The sequence below is a fragment of the Papaver somniferum genome, chromosome 6 (genome assembly GCF_003573695.1).
Source record: "Papaver somniferum cultivar HN1 chromosome 6, ASM357369v1, whole genome shotgun sequence".
In the NCBI taxonomy this organism is placed as follows: Eukaryota; Viridiplantae; Streptophyta; class Magnoliopsida; order Ranunculales; family Papaveraceae; genus Papaver; species Papaver somniferum.
Genome location: NC_039363.1, coordinates 14,562,553 through 14,581,709, shown reverse-complemented (window position 1 = coordinate 14,581,709; position 19,157 = coordinate 14,562,553). Strand labels below are relative to the sequence as shown.

Sequence of the window (19,157 nt, the reverse complement as noted above, 5' to 3'; positions counted from 1 at the left end):
TCGCAAATTTAATTTAATTTATTTCTTAAAAAGTCGTACAAAATGTTCAAACTCATAAATCTATTATGTTTAAGAAAATAATTCAAAAAAAAAAAACTCATATAATAAGATATTATATTTTTAATACATCAAAACATATTTATTATTAAGTTAGCATTAATGCACATGTTTAACAAAATCCTATTGTAGGAACTTCCCCTGGGGAGATGGCTATTGGATCAACTAATGTCTCAGCTATATATGAATCCATGAATCTTGAGATGGCTCTCGAGTTGCTTCATAAAGCTTTATGCAAAAACTCACAGCCAACTGAATACAACTGTAGGTATTGAAGCCAGATGGGTGTCTTGTATTATATGACGATGAAAGATTTTTCTGACGCTTACAGTTGTTTAAAGAATATAACTGAAAACCTTAGGATGTACGGTGATACTAAATCTGCACTTTTTGGTACAACTTTGAATCAAATGGGTTTGACGTGTGTTCAACTTAATTCAATAAGAAATTTTTTGGATATGTTTGAAGAATCCATGCAAATTCTTTAGCAAGAATAAGACGCTTATCATCCTAAATAGTAAGAGTTTTGAGCAATCTAACAGATGCTTATGATGCACTTGGAAGGTGCAACTATGCTTGCATGTTATGGCTACATCTTAGCCTTTTGTGTACTTGTTCTTTGTATATGAATCGTTACTTACGCAGGTTGGATAATGCGATCAAGATTTTAGAATATGTTGTTTGTACGAGGGAAGGGAAACTCGGGACGATAAGTACGTAGGAGGATGGTCATAAAAGGAGGTTGGCTCAGTTATAAAAAGAATTAGTCAACACACAGGTTAACAAAGGTACATCACTTAAAGCATTGTTTTCCACTAATTTTGATATTACAGGAAAAAAAATGATAATATATATAAAGGCACGGGTTTAATGAGCCATGAGTTCACTGGAACCTTTAGTCCTCTAAATATTCTGCGAGTTCTTGCTCACAACTTTCATGTAGAATATTAAGTTTTCAAAAAAAGAAAAAAAAAACATGCATGCATGCATACATGCATATAAAAGAAGTTTGACTAGAATATTTGTATTATTTGATCATAATGAAAAATGTATATTATTTTATAATTTTTTAATTAGAATATGTTGGAAATATTTGTAACAATTTCAAGTTGCATGAGCCAGAGTTTAATTAACTAGACTTTTGCTTTCCTTCCATGACTATAATAGGACTCCTTACATAGTGAACACCATCATACCATATAAGCTTCCCAAATACAGGTTTCTCTATCACATAACCTCTCTTAACTTTCAAAGTAACGTTGAATGTCTTATCTTCACCTATCTTTTCAAACTTCAAACGCTTTGGTTTAACATTCATTGTGACTCCCAAGGGTGCAATAGCTTTTACAATGTACGTACCAGGAGAACCGACATTCTTAACGGTTCGAGTAACAGTAACTGGTCTTGAGAGTATAGGAATTGTGATGGCGGGGTAATTGAAGTTTACAAGACGAATTTTCTTGCACTTATAGCCGTCGTTTGCAAAATTGGAGACTTGATTTATGTTTGCACCAGTTGAACATAAGAAATCTAAGTAATCATGAACAGCTAAGTCATACACCAACCCTGGATCCATTGCACGAGTCGGTCGTATATGTCCTGCACCATAACTGAATGGAGTACCACTAACGCCTGAGACAGTTTGGATTGGCCTTCTTGCGTTGCTACGGGTTCTAGCTGGAAACACCAACAACAACATAATCCATTAGTGCTTATAAATAAGCCACTATATGAAAAATTATACGGAGTTAACAATGTAACAAAATAATGAACAACTGCGATTATTTTAAATAATAGCGGATTCAAAAACTAACCAGTAGTCATAATTGCTGATTTAATTGCGGCGGGACTCCACTCAGGGTGAAGTGATTTGAGAAGTCCAACAACACCAGTAACATGAGGACATGCCATTGATGTGCCAGACATAATGTTGAATACTTTTTTATCGTTATACCGGGTACTTATAGGTGCATCAATATAGTTGAAAGCAGCTATTATATCCACACCTGGTGCTAAAACATCAGGCTTGCAAACAAAAATACAAACAATTAGATTAAGTTGTGACGGTCTAAGATACCAAACTAGTAAGACATTTTTTAACACCATTCCAGTGATCTGCAAATTAAACATGGTGGACAATTATGAGAATCAAATGAAAATAAAATAAAACCTTGAGAATTTCTGGTGCAATACTATTAGGCCCTGTAGAAGAAAAAGAAGCAACAACTGGTGCAGGAGTTATGTTCATTTCTGTTCTTGGATTTGTGATGTAACCCACTGGAGACCTGCATTTGAACCAAAGTAAACAAACATGGTAAATTATACTATCTGTATACGTCAAACATTATCTATCTGGAAGGGTAATAATACTTAAGCTTACTCAGTAGAATTCATGTAAGAAAAGAGACTTAAACCATCAAAATAAGAAATACGTATAGACGGAAGTTCATGAGCTTCGAAATGTATTTCATCTAAATCCTCCTTATTGCTAACTAGAATAATTCCAACACCACCAATTTCGTTTACGTATGAAGCTTTCAATTTGTCAATTGATCCTCCTCGAAGACACACCACAATTTTCCCCTTTACTTTCTCATCAATAAGTCCAGTCACTTCGCAAGTCGAACTACAGATGAAAATTATAAACACGGGGTTAAATTTATTTCCATAAACATTAAATAGATTAGTCAGTCTAATTCTTACGCCATATCCTCATATTCTCCAGCATATCTACCGTCAACGAGAGGATAAAACTTTTGTTTTGGTAAGGAGAGACTAGACATACTTTGGCCCTGGAACGAGAAAAAGGAGAGCCAATAAATGAAAAAAAAAGTGCAACATAACACGCGTAATGCACGTAATGCCTGCTTATACCTGAAGGATTAAGTTGTTTCCAAGTTCAATATCTGCTCGAAATTCTCTATCAATGGTGCTTGCACCAACAGTTATCATCCAAGGTGCGACATTGTTAACACCACCTTGACCTTCAGTACCATTATTTCCAGCAGAACAAACAACTGTGATCCCTTCCATAACAGCATATAATGATCCAATGGCAATACTATCTGATAGATAATCAATAGGCGCTTGACCCAACGATATCGATAGTATATCGACATTATCATGTATCGCAGCATCAATGCCGGCCATGATATCGGCATCTGAACACTCGGGACGAATCCCTGCCTCTGGCCAACATACCTTATATGCCGCTACTCTAGCATTAGGGGATCCACCTTTTGCTGTACCGTTGGCTAATCCAAACATATTGGCGTCATCTACAAAATGACCACCGGTCGTCGATAAAATGTGGGTCCCATGACCGCCTCTGTCACGTGTGTTATGGTACGCGTGAGTTATGTATCCTGGGCTTACATTTTGTGTGTTTATTTCCCATCCTTCCTTGAAGTACCTTGCTCCGATTAATTTCCTGTAATTTATATCGATTAGAAATAGATCAAATATAGAGTAAGCATGTTTGTTTTTTACTGACTCGGGATCTGAATCTTACTCGGCCCAAGTCAGATGTCATACCGTTTCTTTTCTCTTTTGAGTCAGATTTAACCCCTGACTCAGATTTGTTTGAGTCAGGTAATAAAATATACTTGATTCACGGGAACAATTCATCGACTCATATTTTTGAGTCAGATGAGTCAAATCTGACCCCAAAACCAAACATACTAAGTCGAATTCAAATAAATCACATGATTTTAGTCAGATCTAGACGAGTCATGAGAAAACTGAAGCAAAAAAATATAATAAAACCTGTTACATGGGACTCCATTTTCAGTGATGTCGTCGTAACAGCCACCTTTCCATTTTGATGGAATGGGTCCCATTCCTTCTTCTCTAAAGCTTGCCGATTCGGGCCAAACACCTGTAATAAATAGTTTGTCATATAGACCGAAACCAGCTTCTAAGGCTGAGTCCAGTGGTTGTTTAGTTTAACCTTCAATTTCAAAGGTCCATGTCGGGAACTAAGTTCAGTGGTTTAAAAAGATTCAAGAGAAAAGTGCTAAGTAATTTAGGGCAGATGCACTGATTTATTTAGGGGTTATTTTGACTTTGGGTCCCATAAAATGGTATACCTTTGTATTTAGAGCCTAACTTTGTCCAGCTTTGAGTTTGGGTCCCGGTGGGTCCCAGTCAAACAGTTGACGTAACGGTTGACCAGTTGACCGTCTATAATATGTGAAATGACCAACGAAAATAATTTTTTTTGTTTATTTACCAACTCTACCAAGTTAGACACGTGGGAAAATATTGATCGCAAGTTATGGATTAGTTCTAGTCTTATCTGGGTATATAATTCTAACCCTAAAATTTCAGACACAATATCATCGATCTGTGAAAGTGAAGAGAAATAATTAGGGCTCTTTGATGTACATCGTTGATTGAATTCGATCGTACTAGGGATTTCGTAGTTGTGACAATGAAGATTGAGAGTTAATATCGGAGGTTGATTTATTGTTGCTGTCGATTTTAGGTCAACCAAAAGGTATGGAAAAGGAATTTTTCATTTGTTAATAAAATTTAGGATATTCTTAATTAAGGTTTTCATGATGAATACCCATGTTGTCTAATGGTGATTGATAGTTTAATGGATTGATTTTGTTTTGTTTCAGTTGTAATTTTTTATTTTGTTTTTATCCAATTTTTGTTTTTGTCTCTGAACTTGTCGTGTTTGTCTTTCCATGAGTTGTTAATTGTAGTTGCAAATCTTGAAGTTAATGAATGAATTGTTAAATCTAGTGGTCCTGCTGTTGGGTTCAATTAGTGTGTTTTACAAATCTTCAAGTTTATGAATGAAGTGTTAATTTATAGTGGTCCTGTTGTTGGTGCTCTGTGTATATATGCAGAATCTGTTGGATGATGTGAAGCCTCCAAAAGTTACTAGACCCACAGGGAGGCCTAGAAATCAAAGAAGAAGGGACAATGATGAGATACGTGGCAGGAATTATAGACAGTACATGTGTGGAAAGTGTTATACATATGGTCACAACAGAAAAACTTGCACTGGTGCAACTGCTGCAAATGTGGATCAAGGTAAATAGTGTTAACTTCTAGATGTTATACTTGACTTTACATAAATGGATAAGGCTTAAACTAATGTGTTCATGTGTGTGTGCAGCTCCAGCTACCTTCACAGGTCCTCATGTGAGACCAAATCCAGCAACAAGGCCACCACCACCACAACCAGCACCAGCAAGTGCCACAAATGAAGCATCAACCTCAACTGCTGCAAGTGTCACGAGTGTCAGAGGCACTAAAAGGAAAAGAGGTGGTGCAGTTTCTACAACTACAACTGCACATGAGCAAGCTTCAGTTTCTGTAACTACAATAACTAGAGGTGGAAGAGGAAGTAGGGGAGAAAGAGGTTGTAGAGGAGGAAGGGGAAGTAGAGGTGGAAGAACAACTACACCTGCAACTACAACTGCAGCTACAACTGAAAATCAAAATGAAGCAACTGCACCTGTCACTACCTCTACTGCCACTACAAGTGTTGTTTTTGGTAGAAAAACCTCCATTGAGGTGCCTACAAGCAGCAGAGGAAGGACTTTAAGGGGAAGAGGTGCAAGGGGATATGCAAGGGGAAAAACAGTGCATAAACGTGGAGGTCAGATTGTGGGAGTTGGTATCATGATGCCTGAGCAGCCTAGACTAGTTAGAGAGCCAACTAGAAGTGCACAATCTCAGGTAAGAATAATATTTTTTAACTGCGAACACTTGCATACGAAAGCGGTATGTTTGAGATCATGTATTTTAACTGCTCCAGCTTTTATATCTTCTTGTAGGTACTAAATCCAACCGGAAGAGGTGTTGGTGGTGTTCAGAGAGGATGTGTTGGTTCTCGGGGAGGAGGTGTTAGTGCTCGGAGAGGTAGAGCTTTCTTGAGAGGTGGTGTTGTATTTTCGACGAGTGGAAGGGGAAACATGCATAGAATTATGGATTGGCTAGGCACACCTGAGCAGTGGGCAAATGATGAATGACGGTGGATCGTGTATGTTCCAAATTTGAAATAATCTTATTTAGTAAACTTTGCAAAAGTTTAACTGCAGAAATCACAGACTTGTTTTGAATGCAGAAATCACAGACTTGATTTGACCGAAAAATCTTGTTTATGTGTTCGTATGATTTTTTTTCAAAGTCACGTGCAGGTCGCGTGGCCATGTTTCTGGATTAACGGAGTTAATTAATTAATATATTAATTGAAAATAAAAATTGAATTATAGACGGTCAACTGGTCAACCGTTACGTCAACTGTTTGACTGGGACCCATCGAGATCCAAACTCAAAGCTGGACAAAGTTAGGCTCTAAATGTAAAGGTATACCATTTTATGGGACCCAAAATCAAAATATCCCTTTATTTAGCGCAAAGGATATCAGCCAATGATCTCTAACGGGGTTTAACCACCAAAAATATCGTTGGCTGAAAATTATTTGCGTAAATAATTTTCTGCAAAAGTAATTATATTTTACACGAAACTACATATAGTTTTGGTTCTAGCTTTCATTCAAGCTACCTCGTGAACCATAACTTAAATAAAAAATTCTCTGTGAACCTCTACAAATCTTCTCAAAAACTATCAACTCACGATCAACAATAAGACCCTTTGTTTCTTTTGTAGGGGGGCCATCGAAGATGTGTGTGACTGTGAGTGGTTTTTAGGTAGGTCAAGAGGACTGTCTATCCAGAACTTCTCATGCCTACCCAGCTGGAAAACGAAAATTTCTCCCGGTAACAACATTTCTAACTCCGCCCATAATGTTAAGAAACGAAAAGGAAAGTAAATTACCGGTATCAATACTTCCGATGATCACATTTTCTCCAAACCTTGCCCTCTCCCATAAGGATCCCGGTAAAACTTCACCATTGTGCTCCAATCCTATAAATTCCCATGATTTTGTTGTTTGCAACTCCTTTCCTTTGTCTTCAAAAACCGATATAACATTTGGATGCTCTAAATCAACATAATACAAAATGATTTAAGCGCCAAAAAAACAAAAAATGATTAACAAGTTTATTGAAATGAAACGAAAAAAAAAAATCATACTTGAGATTTCTCGTGCTTCTTCTTGATCAAGGTTAGCCGCAAATCCATTAATATTTTTTGTGTATGAATAATAGATGGCTTGTTTTGCCTTTGCACGACTGCAAAAGAGATCAAATAAAACAAGGGAAAATTAAAAATACTCCTTACATTCAGAATATTTTGCAAATTTTATTGTGACGAGCTATTATCTGGTCTTGAAATATCACCTTCCTAAAAAAGATCCCAAAATTTCATGATGTTGTTCCGAAACTTGTTCGAGATCGACGGACGATAGTTCAGGACCATGGTGATGTCTTCCTAAGTATACCACATAAGACTGTAACAAGAAGAATTAGTATATGTTTATCACTACAAATTAGATAAAGAAAATTTAGACTATAGATGACCTTTTTTGAGCAATAGAGATTGTATGAAAATGAGAGACACACAAGATGCATAAAACAAGAGAAAAAGAATAGTGGTTTGAAATGTTCATGATCATGTTTCTTCTGTCTTCCTCCTTGATCTCATTTACTTCTATTCTCTCGTACAAACACCTTCATTTGAATAACATTAACATTCTCTAACACTAATGAAGTTCAACTTCTTCTCTTTACTAACTTGAAGTAACTCATGCATGTTTTTTTGATGTAACGGACTCATTTAATTGGTCAAATATCCACCAAAATGTAACATGAAAAAATATCATAATGAAAGGAGAAAAAAAGTGAAAGCAAAACTCCTATTAAAAAAATAACTGTTTAAGGAGAATTGTGGAGGAAGCAAGGAAAGATAAGAGGATGGAGAAGAATAATTTTTATTAGGAGATAAGAGTAGAAGCATTACATAGTTTCCTTTATGTACAATTCTAGAAATCTAATTGGACCGCATATCCATGGGCCGTAGGTCCTGTAACGCTCCCTCTTGTGTGGTTCAATAACAAAACTTTATATACAGTGCTTTACATATAGTTCTTCAAATGTCGTTCTCCTTGATGACTTGTTCCGAAGCCAATTGCCTCAATAAAACTTTGACAAGGAAAAACCCAGTGGGACAAAACCATGGTATAGCTTTTCACATGTTGTCTCGTATTTTACATGTAGTTCATCACATGTAATACGACGATATTCAAAGATCGTTGAGTCTAAGTTAATTGTCTCGTTAAAACTTCGTCAGGATAACCCAGAGGGGCAAAACCCGAACTAAAGAAAAAGAGTAGAATATTAAGTAAACTTAGAACATAGTTGGATGCGTATGCGTTGCCTCATTAAAACCTTGAGAAGTAAAACTTAGTGGGATAAAACCTTGACGAAGGGAAAAGAATACAACATGACAGATGCAAGTAAAGGTGGTCCATTGCAGATGATCACTTTGCTCCGTTGAAGTTGACTAGTTGCTTCACAACTCTTAAGGAAGAAAATCCTCGTGGGAAAGACAATAGCCTTAGATGGGAAATTTCATTCCCGTGTTTGTTGTTGTTTCATTAAAAAACTTTGCTGATTAACAAAACCCTGTGGGAAAAAGCAACCTCGGTGGGAAAAAACTTTGTCTCATTAGATGCTCCCACTGATGTCAGACAATTTTCATTAGTCTAATGCAGTCAAAAGGAGTTTACCACACTTTATTTTGGTGACTTGAATGTTTATAATACCATGTTGTTGATTCTGGAAGTTACGTTGGTTAACAGACTATCGCGTTTTATTTCTTTGATTCAGATATTTTCAGTAATATCAATGCGATCTTAATGTCTTAAATATTCAACATACTTTATGTTTTTAGTGTTGTCTCTCTAAAAACCTTGTCGAGTAACAAAAGACTTTAGGATTATCGATCAAAGGGAAGAGTAGTACAACACATCTTTAATTTCGAAGTAAAATATGTCGATATCATATCCTTGGATCCTCCCCCTGATGTCGGCATCTCCCCCTAATTACTTTCAGAGTTGTTCCAGACAGTTCCTTTAGTCATGTACTTTTCGAAACTGAATATGGGTAATTACTTAGAAAATAGTCTACCATATCTCCCCTTGATTACTTTCATTGTAGAAGAGATTATTGTTCCTTCATAATCAACAACTTTTGGATTGCACTTTCATTAGCATTCCTTTTTACGTCTTTGCAGGGATAAAAAAAAATTATGTCAATGATTACTTTTAAGTACATGATTATATTCACTATATCATTCCAATGACATTGCATTGGCGCTTAGCTATATCTAGCTAACAAGTCCCTGAGGATGTAAAATTTAATCGAGTACATTATTATACTAAGTACAACAATGCGTCTATTGTACTTAGATATGGGAATTTGATCTCCCAACACATCTTCGTCATCTTCCTTTAGACGAAATGTCGCTTACTTACATTTGAACCTCGACTAATCATGGGAGTGCTATCAGGATGCATGTCTTTATTAAATTTCCTGACAGCTTTATACATGCAAACTGGTGGAATAATATACCACAATCTCAGTATTCGGTCGAACTTTCCCCAAATTTTTCATCTTGAATTCGGATTTCAAATAGATTTTAAGGTGTCTTATTACATTAAGAGTACCTATCATGTCTATACCATCGACATAGATAGCTACAATTCCAAATCAGGAACTTTCTTGTGAATACGGAAGGAAAAATAACTTACTTGTCTATCCCCTCCAAATCAAATAGCCACTTAGACGGGTATACCACATCCGCCTGATTGCTTCAATATGTAAGTGAGCGTTTTATCTAACTGTAAACGCATTCTGTGGTTTAAAGTCACTTGATTTGGACAACAAAAGTCTATCAAGTACTTTTGTAAATATTTGCTATCTCTTGATTCTTTCAGAGATATGTAACAACCACATACATATGATGCATTTCAAGTCATTTTGAAATTAGCAAGCTAACTAAGTAGCGGAACGCTATAACATTCTTTACAAGAGAACAATTACAGGGCTTTGTGAGAAAACTCGAGCCACAAGGCGATTCTTTATACTTTAAGACTTCTTTCTTCTTATTATGCTTTGTAACAAATTAATCATGTATGCCCAACATGCTTTACACTTGGTTGGTTCTACCACACCAAATACTGGTATATTTGTCAAAAAACCAAGTTCTACCTGGATTGTGTAGGGCAAATATGCTCTTTGTTGACATTAAACAATAAGAAGCATGGTTCGATCTCATCGTGATCTATTTACTTAAGAAACTATATATAAAAATAATCACTAATATGCTTGCACGATCTTTCCATTGAGTCGTGTGAGTTCTCATAATCCTTTAGGATTTCATTATTCTCTGGAATCATTAAACTTCGGAGCGTCCTCCAGTATTGATTCATGACATAGTCAGCAGAGATAATCAAATGAGATGATTTAATTAATGATACAAATTAGGTTATGTCTTACTCACCTACTTCCTTTCTTGGAGAGCATTGATCGAACCTGGTGGTCTCTCAATATTCCTTTATGGATCCACGACCTCAACTACACTTTCACCAAGTGTAGTTGCAACACCTCAGTCTATGGTGTACCCCATACTGAGGATTTCTAACCTAGCAGGAAGATTTGCAGCTGGTATGTGTGATCTTGCCATTTTAGCGACATACATTCTAAAAATAGATTATTCTTTGTCACTTCACATTTACATTTATGGAGTACAAGAATCAACATGAGACACAATGGGAACACACCATGACAGTTCCTGTTGTTTCCTTAAAAAATACGTTTTCTTATCTCCCTCTAACAACGGGAAGACTGTCCCATTAAAGTGATAACCCGCAAATCTAGCGGTACAGAGATCTCCTTACAAAAGTTTTAAAAAGTGGATAATTGTTGGGAACTCATTTCCAGCATAACCACTTAACATTTTCGAAGACCCATCATAGTACGATGTGGAGTCGTAATGGCACATATATAGTGCAACCAAAAATGCTTAAGAACACGAATGTCAGGCTTAAATCCAGTTACCAACTGGTGCGCAAAAAAAAAAAGGTTGACTAATATAGGGTTCTACAAACGAATTAAGTAAAGATGCACATAATACTGCATATCCCCAAAACAATAAAAGGTAGGTTGGTACGCATAACCTATTCCTTAGACATTATCTGTAACATTAATTGATGGTAGTCTCTTCGAGACCATTGGGTATAAGATACTCTATATTGATCATATTAAACATGCAATATTCATCGAGTCCTTTTGATGTAAATTCTCTAGCATTAACAAGGGTGGTGAGCCTTTGCACTTTGCATTGTGTAATATGTGCTAGGATTTTTTTTTAAAATTTAAACGCATCGTTTGTTGTAAGCAATGATTGATTCAATGCGTCGAATCATCCACCAGAGCCATAAATCACTTGAATGGTCCATATTGTGCATGTATATATGTTCACTAACAACACTTTATTTCTTTGAAGAATGAGTTATTTACTATTTGCATCTAAGTAAAACAGGATGGTCTCAATCATTTTTTACTAAAGAAAAACTTTGTAAGATGAGTGACGTGCTTTCTTACTCTAAAGCATAACGCGGATAGGCAGTGCAAATCTAATAACTTTAGAAATAACTAATTGTGATAGATGTCGTAACTTCAAATTATATTAGTTCATTTTCTTGTACACTCAAATGAAGTGATTCTCGTGTTAGTACTTTCAAAACGGAACATCGTGTCACAACCAATGTGTCTTATGGTTATATCATAGTCTTTATGAATCAATCCCAATCAGTTCATTGTTGGGGTTAATATGGATTCAGTAACTCAAGTTCTAGTGATTTACAATTTACTATATTGACACATTAATTTTCTATGAATATGTTTCCTTAGACATTCATTAGAAGTAATTTATAGATGCAATCAACTCCATTTTCACTATAAGTTTCCAAAAAGGTAGGTAATAATTCACGCATGAACATCCTTTGCACTTAACAAGGTGTGGTTAGCCCTTAGTACATACAGAGCTTATGCAACTTTTATTCTTTGTTCCATCTTGGAAACAAACTTTTTTGAGAAGTGCTTCGCTCGATGATCCAATCATCGTAGTCACATTATAAAGAACTAGTTCAAAAACTAGTGTATATTTCTTAAATTAGTGGAAGAAAAACCACTATCAATTAGATATTGATTCTTGAGAGCTTTAATAAGTGGTTTGGCCTTATTACGTAACAAAAGTCGGATTCAGCTCAATTACTTTAGAGGGTATGTTACGTTTTATCCAAATATATATCAAGTGCTTTAGAGAATTTATGTCTCGTGGGAATGATGTATTTTTCATTCCATAAGCGCAGACATTGGATCTAGTTCAATTAAATAGTCAATTGGCCAAGCAAAGTTCTTCTTGTCATTAAAGTTGGTGTCTAAAGCATGAATTTCTCTAGAAATTGGTTGTTATTATGATACACACATTACATTGTCTATACCAACACCTATGACCAGGTACATTTCCAACTCTTTCATTTATGATGGGAGCTAGAATTACATTTTAGATGATCCCATGTTCGGTTGATACTTATGTGTTGGCGTTATTACTACCGAAGACAAAATTACATCTTTGTCTCATGATACACATGTCCCTATGCACATATTTTACTATGCCAGCAAATGGATTACATCCCACGAAACATTCAGAGAAAAATAACAAGTATCCAATAATGGTGCTCAAGTACTTCTAAACCCCAAATGAATACATTGGAATCGAGTTGTTATAACCAATTGAACAAAAGACATCATTCAACCGCCTGCCAGTTGAAGAGAACAAAATAACATTAAAACCAAAAATTTTAATGATCGAAATCAACAGTCATAATTCAAGTTTATATGATATGGACTTATCTTAAAGAAATAAAACAGAACTAAGTATAAATAAGCCCGACAAGTATTCAAAGTTACATACCTCAAACTTTGGTTTCCGCTGTATATACTCAAAACCAAAACACATAACATCCTTGGTCGTGCATAGCCCAAAACCAATTCGGAACAAGAAACAGCTGGAACAGGATCGGGTTCAGGGTCCGGTCCGGATTGGGTTGGACCGGTTTGGAGTAGACCGGAGACTTTCTTCAATTTTTAAGATTTGCATAGATTCACATGGAGATAGACTGGATCGTGAACTTACTTTTTTTTTTCTTCCTTTCGACGTATATTTTTTCGACTTGCAAAGTGAACAGACAGTTTCCCCTTCTCCAATCAAGGATCGGATATGGAACGCCAAATAATTTTCCTCTTCTCCAATCAAGCCAAATAGTTTTCCTTGATTATTTTACCATAGGATTACAACCAACCTAACTAGCGGCATGGTTGTAATTCCTATAGGATTAAAACCAACCAAATAATTTTCCTCTTCTCCAATCAAGCCAAATAATGTCCCTAATTAATCAAAATATCTCATTCTTAATGGAAAACTGAAAAGGGGGAAAAATGTAAAAATAAGTACCGGAATCAGTCTATGATAGGTATTCCGAGATACCCAAAAAAGAATTCATTAGCGGCAGGGAAGAGCTCGTGCTTGATAACGTGTTTAATGAGAATTGTGGATGAAGCAAGGAGAGATAAGAGGAAGGATAAGAATAATATTATTAGGAGATAAGAGTAGAAACATTACATAGTTTCCTTTATATACAACCCTAGGAATCTAGTTAGACCGCACATCCATGGGACGTAGGCCCTCTAACACTTACACATTTATATCAGGAAAAACAGGGAGAAGCTAGAAATATAGGTACGTGTAGGCAAAAGATGTAAAAATGAAGCTAGGAATCGGGATAGTCACATAAAGGATAAAATGTGCCTAGAAGCCCATTATTTCAAATACTAGACTTGGGAACTAGCTGGGCAGGGAGGCCAAGTGCCTACCCATGCCTCAATATGGCTCCGCCTGTGAGCGTGATGACCAGATCTTCGCTCAATTATCTACTCCCTCCGTACCTATTATATAGGCGTAATTTTGAATTTTCTTTGTACCAATAGATAGGCGGAGTCCTATTTTCAAGATGAATTTTCTCACAATTACCCTTATTTAATGTACATAGAAAATTTTGTTAGTAATAAGACAAAGGGTAAAACAAGAAAAAACATGAAAAATGATGAAATCGAGGTAAATTTCTTAATATAAGATAATTGGTCCCTCCGCCTATATATGTGGTGCGGAGGGAGTAGCAAATACCAACTTTTTGCAGTACTATTATGTGAATACTATGCATCTGGCCCAATATATGTATATATATGTATACTTATCTTTGTGTGGCTTTCCCTACCTTATAGTGTTCTTACAGCCGATCTTAGCCACACAAATTTAAGATAAGCAAGTCTTATGGTGGAATCCAAATTTTTCCAAGTTTGGGAAAATTGTGGTATGTCTAGTCTAATTGCTTTCAAGTTGGGTTCATTTATATTTTTTGCTATGCATGTTTTAAAAGGAGAGGGTATCAACCACACTACCAGCTTTTTATTCGGAAACCTGTATGGAAAAAATTGCCACAATCGGTAGAACACGTTAACAGCAAAGATTCGATAACTGGTATGTAGACAAGTTTTACTTGGACAAGATCCAGAAACTATAATGATCAATAAGAACAAAATCTAGACAATAATAACTATCAGGTAAAAGATAACCTGACCGGGCTTCATGAATCCCTTAGTGAGGCATTTGAAAGTTGTAATCTAATACATTTTAACTAGAGGAAATGTAGGTATTTATTGGACGACCCTAGCCGCAACTAGGACACAGAAGTTCCAGGATTGAGATTTTAATATACAGGGAGTCCTCTATTTATATTGATGAAAAAGGCATGGTATCTTACAAACAAAACAAGGTTCGTGAACTAGTTTCCATATTTATGAATGGTTTTGTAACCAATCAAGTTAAACTTCCCCATACAGATTGTTCATGTAAGCATGTGAGAAGTTTGTTTTGAATCACAAAAAAGATATGTGCAACCATAAGTATATGTTATGCACCAAGTAGTTTTCCAAGAACAACGGTGAAGTAGTTCTACTTTTACATGTAAGCATGTGAGAAGTCTATATTTTTACAAGTTCAAGTTTTTGAACAAAGTGAAAAAAATTAAACTTTAAGAACTGACTTGACTACTCCTTATTGCTTGAATGTTTCTTTTCAATGTTCACCATTATACCAAAGTCATACGACATGTCTCAGTAAATAGAATGTATATAATATGAGTAAATAGGATAGTCATTCTTTACATATACCTTTGTTGATGAAGTTTTCGTTGACGTCGTCTTTCTTCCATGTTTAATCTTTAAGGTCAATTGTTGAATTATGATACTCAACTACCATGCTTTATTCCTAGAAAGAGATTAAATTTAGTGGATTATAAATCAAGATATAGTTTTGATTGATTAAAATCGGCAACAAGCTTGACATATCAAAAATTGTGAGTTTAACCGAGTAATGCTCTGACAATCTTCCTGTTTTTCAATTTAGTCTATCAATTACATATGGATTAAAAAATTAATAAACTTTTTATCTCCATCTCAATAACACGTCTTGATTTATTGGATCATCAACACTCATGAATTCTTTGTTCTTCAAGTTGTTCAATAGTTCTACATGTGTTCATTCAGCACCTTGTTATTGAAGATCCGTAGCTTATAATAACTTACGGGAATACTCAAGTAAGAGAATTTAGAATGAATAATCAATCTCCTCAATAGTTTTTATGCCAGCGCATAGCAATATTATGGTGATATGTTCTCCTCCTTAGTCTTTACATGTCTCTTTATGTTAGGTTTGAAGTTTACGTTCATCCATGTAATTCACTTCCACTTAGACATTGCTTGGAAAACCATATATATGTCTTAGTAGATTTCTAGTAAATAGTTCTCCCTTTTTTTTTATCATAAATTAACAAAGATTTCGAATATGGATCGTAATGAACTACGCCTTAAGAGATTATGAAGACTAAAGATTCATACCAACTTTTTTCGTATCATTAACCATTAAATTTTACAACTTAGTACTTTATCTAGGAGAGGTTATTTAATGGTATTGTCCTCACCTAATAATTCAGAGTCGCATTCCCCTCAAGATATATCTTTTAAGCACAAGTGCATATTGAACTCTCCCCCATTAATGTCATTTTTAATGAGAACGACAAGAGCGATCTTACTTTTGACAAGAGAAGGATTTTACTTAGATATTAGAAAATGTAAATTAGTATCCAGTACTTTTTTCACTTATCAGTTACGAATAAAGAAGCTTCAAAAATAATGGTCTTAGGTATTATATAAATAAAAAGTATTATTCTATATATTATGAGAAAAAATATTGCTAAAAAATTAGCTCCTCTTAGTTAGAAAACTAAGAGTAGGAGTGTAATTTTTATGATATGATTTCATAAGACATTAATGTGATCCAGCCAATGGCGAACGTAGAAATTAAAGAAACAGATCTATTTTCCGTTAGGCAAGAGAAATAAAGTATTTCTAAGACATGATCTTATGAAATCCCTGCAATTTGAGTATAATCATGAAAACTAAACATTGTAATTTGTCTCAAAAGTTTACTCCTCTATTAGCATATTACGAGCAAAAAGAGTAAAGACCGTAACTTATAAGATAAATTCATGAGAATACATTCTAATCATACATATATTATAAAAGAAAGCACCATCTCATGAAAAATAAGAAATACACATAGAATAATCAATAAAGATCAAGTATTGCAAATATCATCATCGAAATAAAATTTAACTAAATGATATATGATAAGAAGTAAAAATGTAAAAAGAAAATTAATATACTACTTCATAATGCTAGTTTTTCCTCCTTAAAACACTAATAATAAATTCCTTGCTACAAGGAGTTAACTAATCTTCTGGGATTTTTTGAGTATATATAATCCTCAATATATCTATAAGCATTTAAATAGCTCCTAATCTGGATTCTATGATCACAAACTTATCTTCAACTGAGAAAATCTTTACATCAACCCTCAAGGATTTAACTTGATCGAAAATCATACTCATCTTTAGAGAGAACTCATTAAGACGATTATCAAAACCAATTTTATGATCATCATTAGTTGTAGGAATATGAGTTCTCTTGAAAAAATATTGATTCACCATCTTTTTTTTCTTTTTGATAATTAAACCACTAGTATTTCATTCTATTTAAGAAATATTTACATGATAGTTATTAAGAAAAAAAAAAGTACATCATACACATGAAACAAATACAATTAAAGGTGCAAACAAAAATAAATCGTGAATAGAAAGAGCAATCCACATCGGTAGCACCCAAATATTGTATGTATAGATTGGAGAAGGAATGGTATTCGAAATCATAATTCGACCATTTTGATTGATTTTCTTCTTGAAAAGAGATAGTTCTACGAGAGGGGAGTGATTTTCCCAAAAATTATGATCTTTGAGTGATAGTTTTTACTTGATGAACACACACTCATATCCGAGAAAAGTAATCATCATCTTATGGAAGGAGGAGATGGTTATATTCACAACTTCAGCCAACTTCATATGCTACAAGGATGCAATCAAATGAGACCTACAATGACTTCAAGTAGTTTTTTCAGGTATGATATTAAGTTGTTCAATGTGAATCCTTGTTATAATAGTAATATATATATATGTATATATGCTTAAAACTTCCATGAAACTCACTGAAGTCAACTATCTTGTTTTATGGTATTGTCAAGCTATGGTAATTATTCATGGAGTGGGAATGGGAACTGGATGGATATTGCTAGCTAGTCCTTACATGAGTATGGTTGTGAATAGTAGAGCGAGGCCGCGAGGAATAAACAGACCATAAAACCCTAATCCTTGCTACATACAAAATAATTTAGGAACTAGTAGTGGTAACCCGAAAACCAATTTGATAACCCAGGAAGAAGAAGGAAGGATTATTATCAACACGAAAAAGCTTCAGAGCATTGTGACAGTACTCTTGATTTGAATCTCTCTTTGAGGATAAACACATCAAATACAAATGCAAAAGAATCTTTGGAAGATGAAAATGACGAAGTTGGTAATGATCTATCTTTCTCTTTTGTTCTTGCCTTGTTCATCCAAGAGGAAGAAAAAAAAGTTGAAGGAAGGACATGATGATGGTGATGATATAAAAGAACATGAAAAACTAGCAAGACCTCTAAATCTGACTATATGAATGAGATAATATTACAGTCTTTTCGTGCATCATATTCTATTTGCTACATCATTTTCATTGATCCACATAATTACTAGTTTGCTATATCCACTTTGATCTTGGATAAGTAGACCATAGGACTGCATATTTGCTAGAAGCTGATTAATTTTACTTTGATTTTCTCTATTATTTTATCATTAATTTCTTACACTTTTATAAAAAAACATTTTTTTAATGAAAAATATAGTCACAAATATTTGATTTTATGTCACAAATATGTTTTTTGTGTCGTTTTTTGCTGTTGATCAATGCGTTATAAAAAGAGGTGTCGCAAATAGTCCGACCGACGCTAAAAGTGTCACTTACGTCGAGAGTTTTTTCAGTATTTTTTTGTATCACGAATATGTTTTCTGCGTTACAAATATCTTACGTAGCACAAATACTATTTTTTTCAGTTATACCGAAAAAAACCTTCATATGACGTTTGTTTATGTAACAAAAAGTTTTTATTTATAACGGTTTAAGATGTCAAAACCAATCCATAAGTTCCTTAATCTGTAAAGAACTAGCAAAAAGGAGAAGTAACTATCAAGCCAGTCAAACAATAAAGTTTCCTGCAAGTGAAGGAGAAGCTCTTCATTAAAATACACTTCATTCGTGGAAAAACATACCTTTGCGGGAGTTTCTAAAGTCTCAGTGAAATAAACATACATTTGCAGAAGTTTCTGTTTCCATTATCAGTTGAACCCAACCATTGAAGTCTGAGGGGTAGGAAATTAGTTCTTCTTTCAGTACATAGAAACCCCTTTCAGTCATCCAATAAACTGCATGTAACAACAGAAACAAAACTTAAACAACAAACAAGTGGTCCCAAAAAGTTGGGGTAGGCAAGATAGAAAAATAAAGTTAAGAAAAAAAGAAAAAGAAACTTGAAAAAAAAAAGTAAATTACATACACCTTTTCCAAATC

At 34.6% G+C, this 19,157-nt stretch overlaps 1 protein-coding gene across 1 annotated transcript; it reads right to left on the bottom strand.

The window, feature by feature from the left end:
* Positions 1-1,186: 1,186 nt before the first annotated feature.
* LOC113290524 (subtilisin-like protease SBT5.4) lies at positions 1,187-7,731 on the bottom strand. Its single transcript, XM_026540118.1, has 11 exons — positions 7,714-7,731; positions 7,320-7,429; positions 7,114-7,211; positions 6,856-7,020; positions 3,823-3,934; positions 2,932-3,487; positions 2,761-2,849; positions 2,438-2,683; positions 2,228-2,342; positions 1,872-2,082; positions 1,187-1,734 (listed from the first exon to the last, which is right to left on the bottom strand). The coding sequence occupies exons 1-11, from the start codon at positions 7,729-7,731 to the stop codon at positions 1,187-1,189; spliced, it is 2,268 nt and encodes a 755-aa protein (XP_026395903.1).
* Between the last annotated feature and the right edge of the window lie 11,426 nt (positions 7,732-19,157).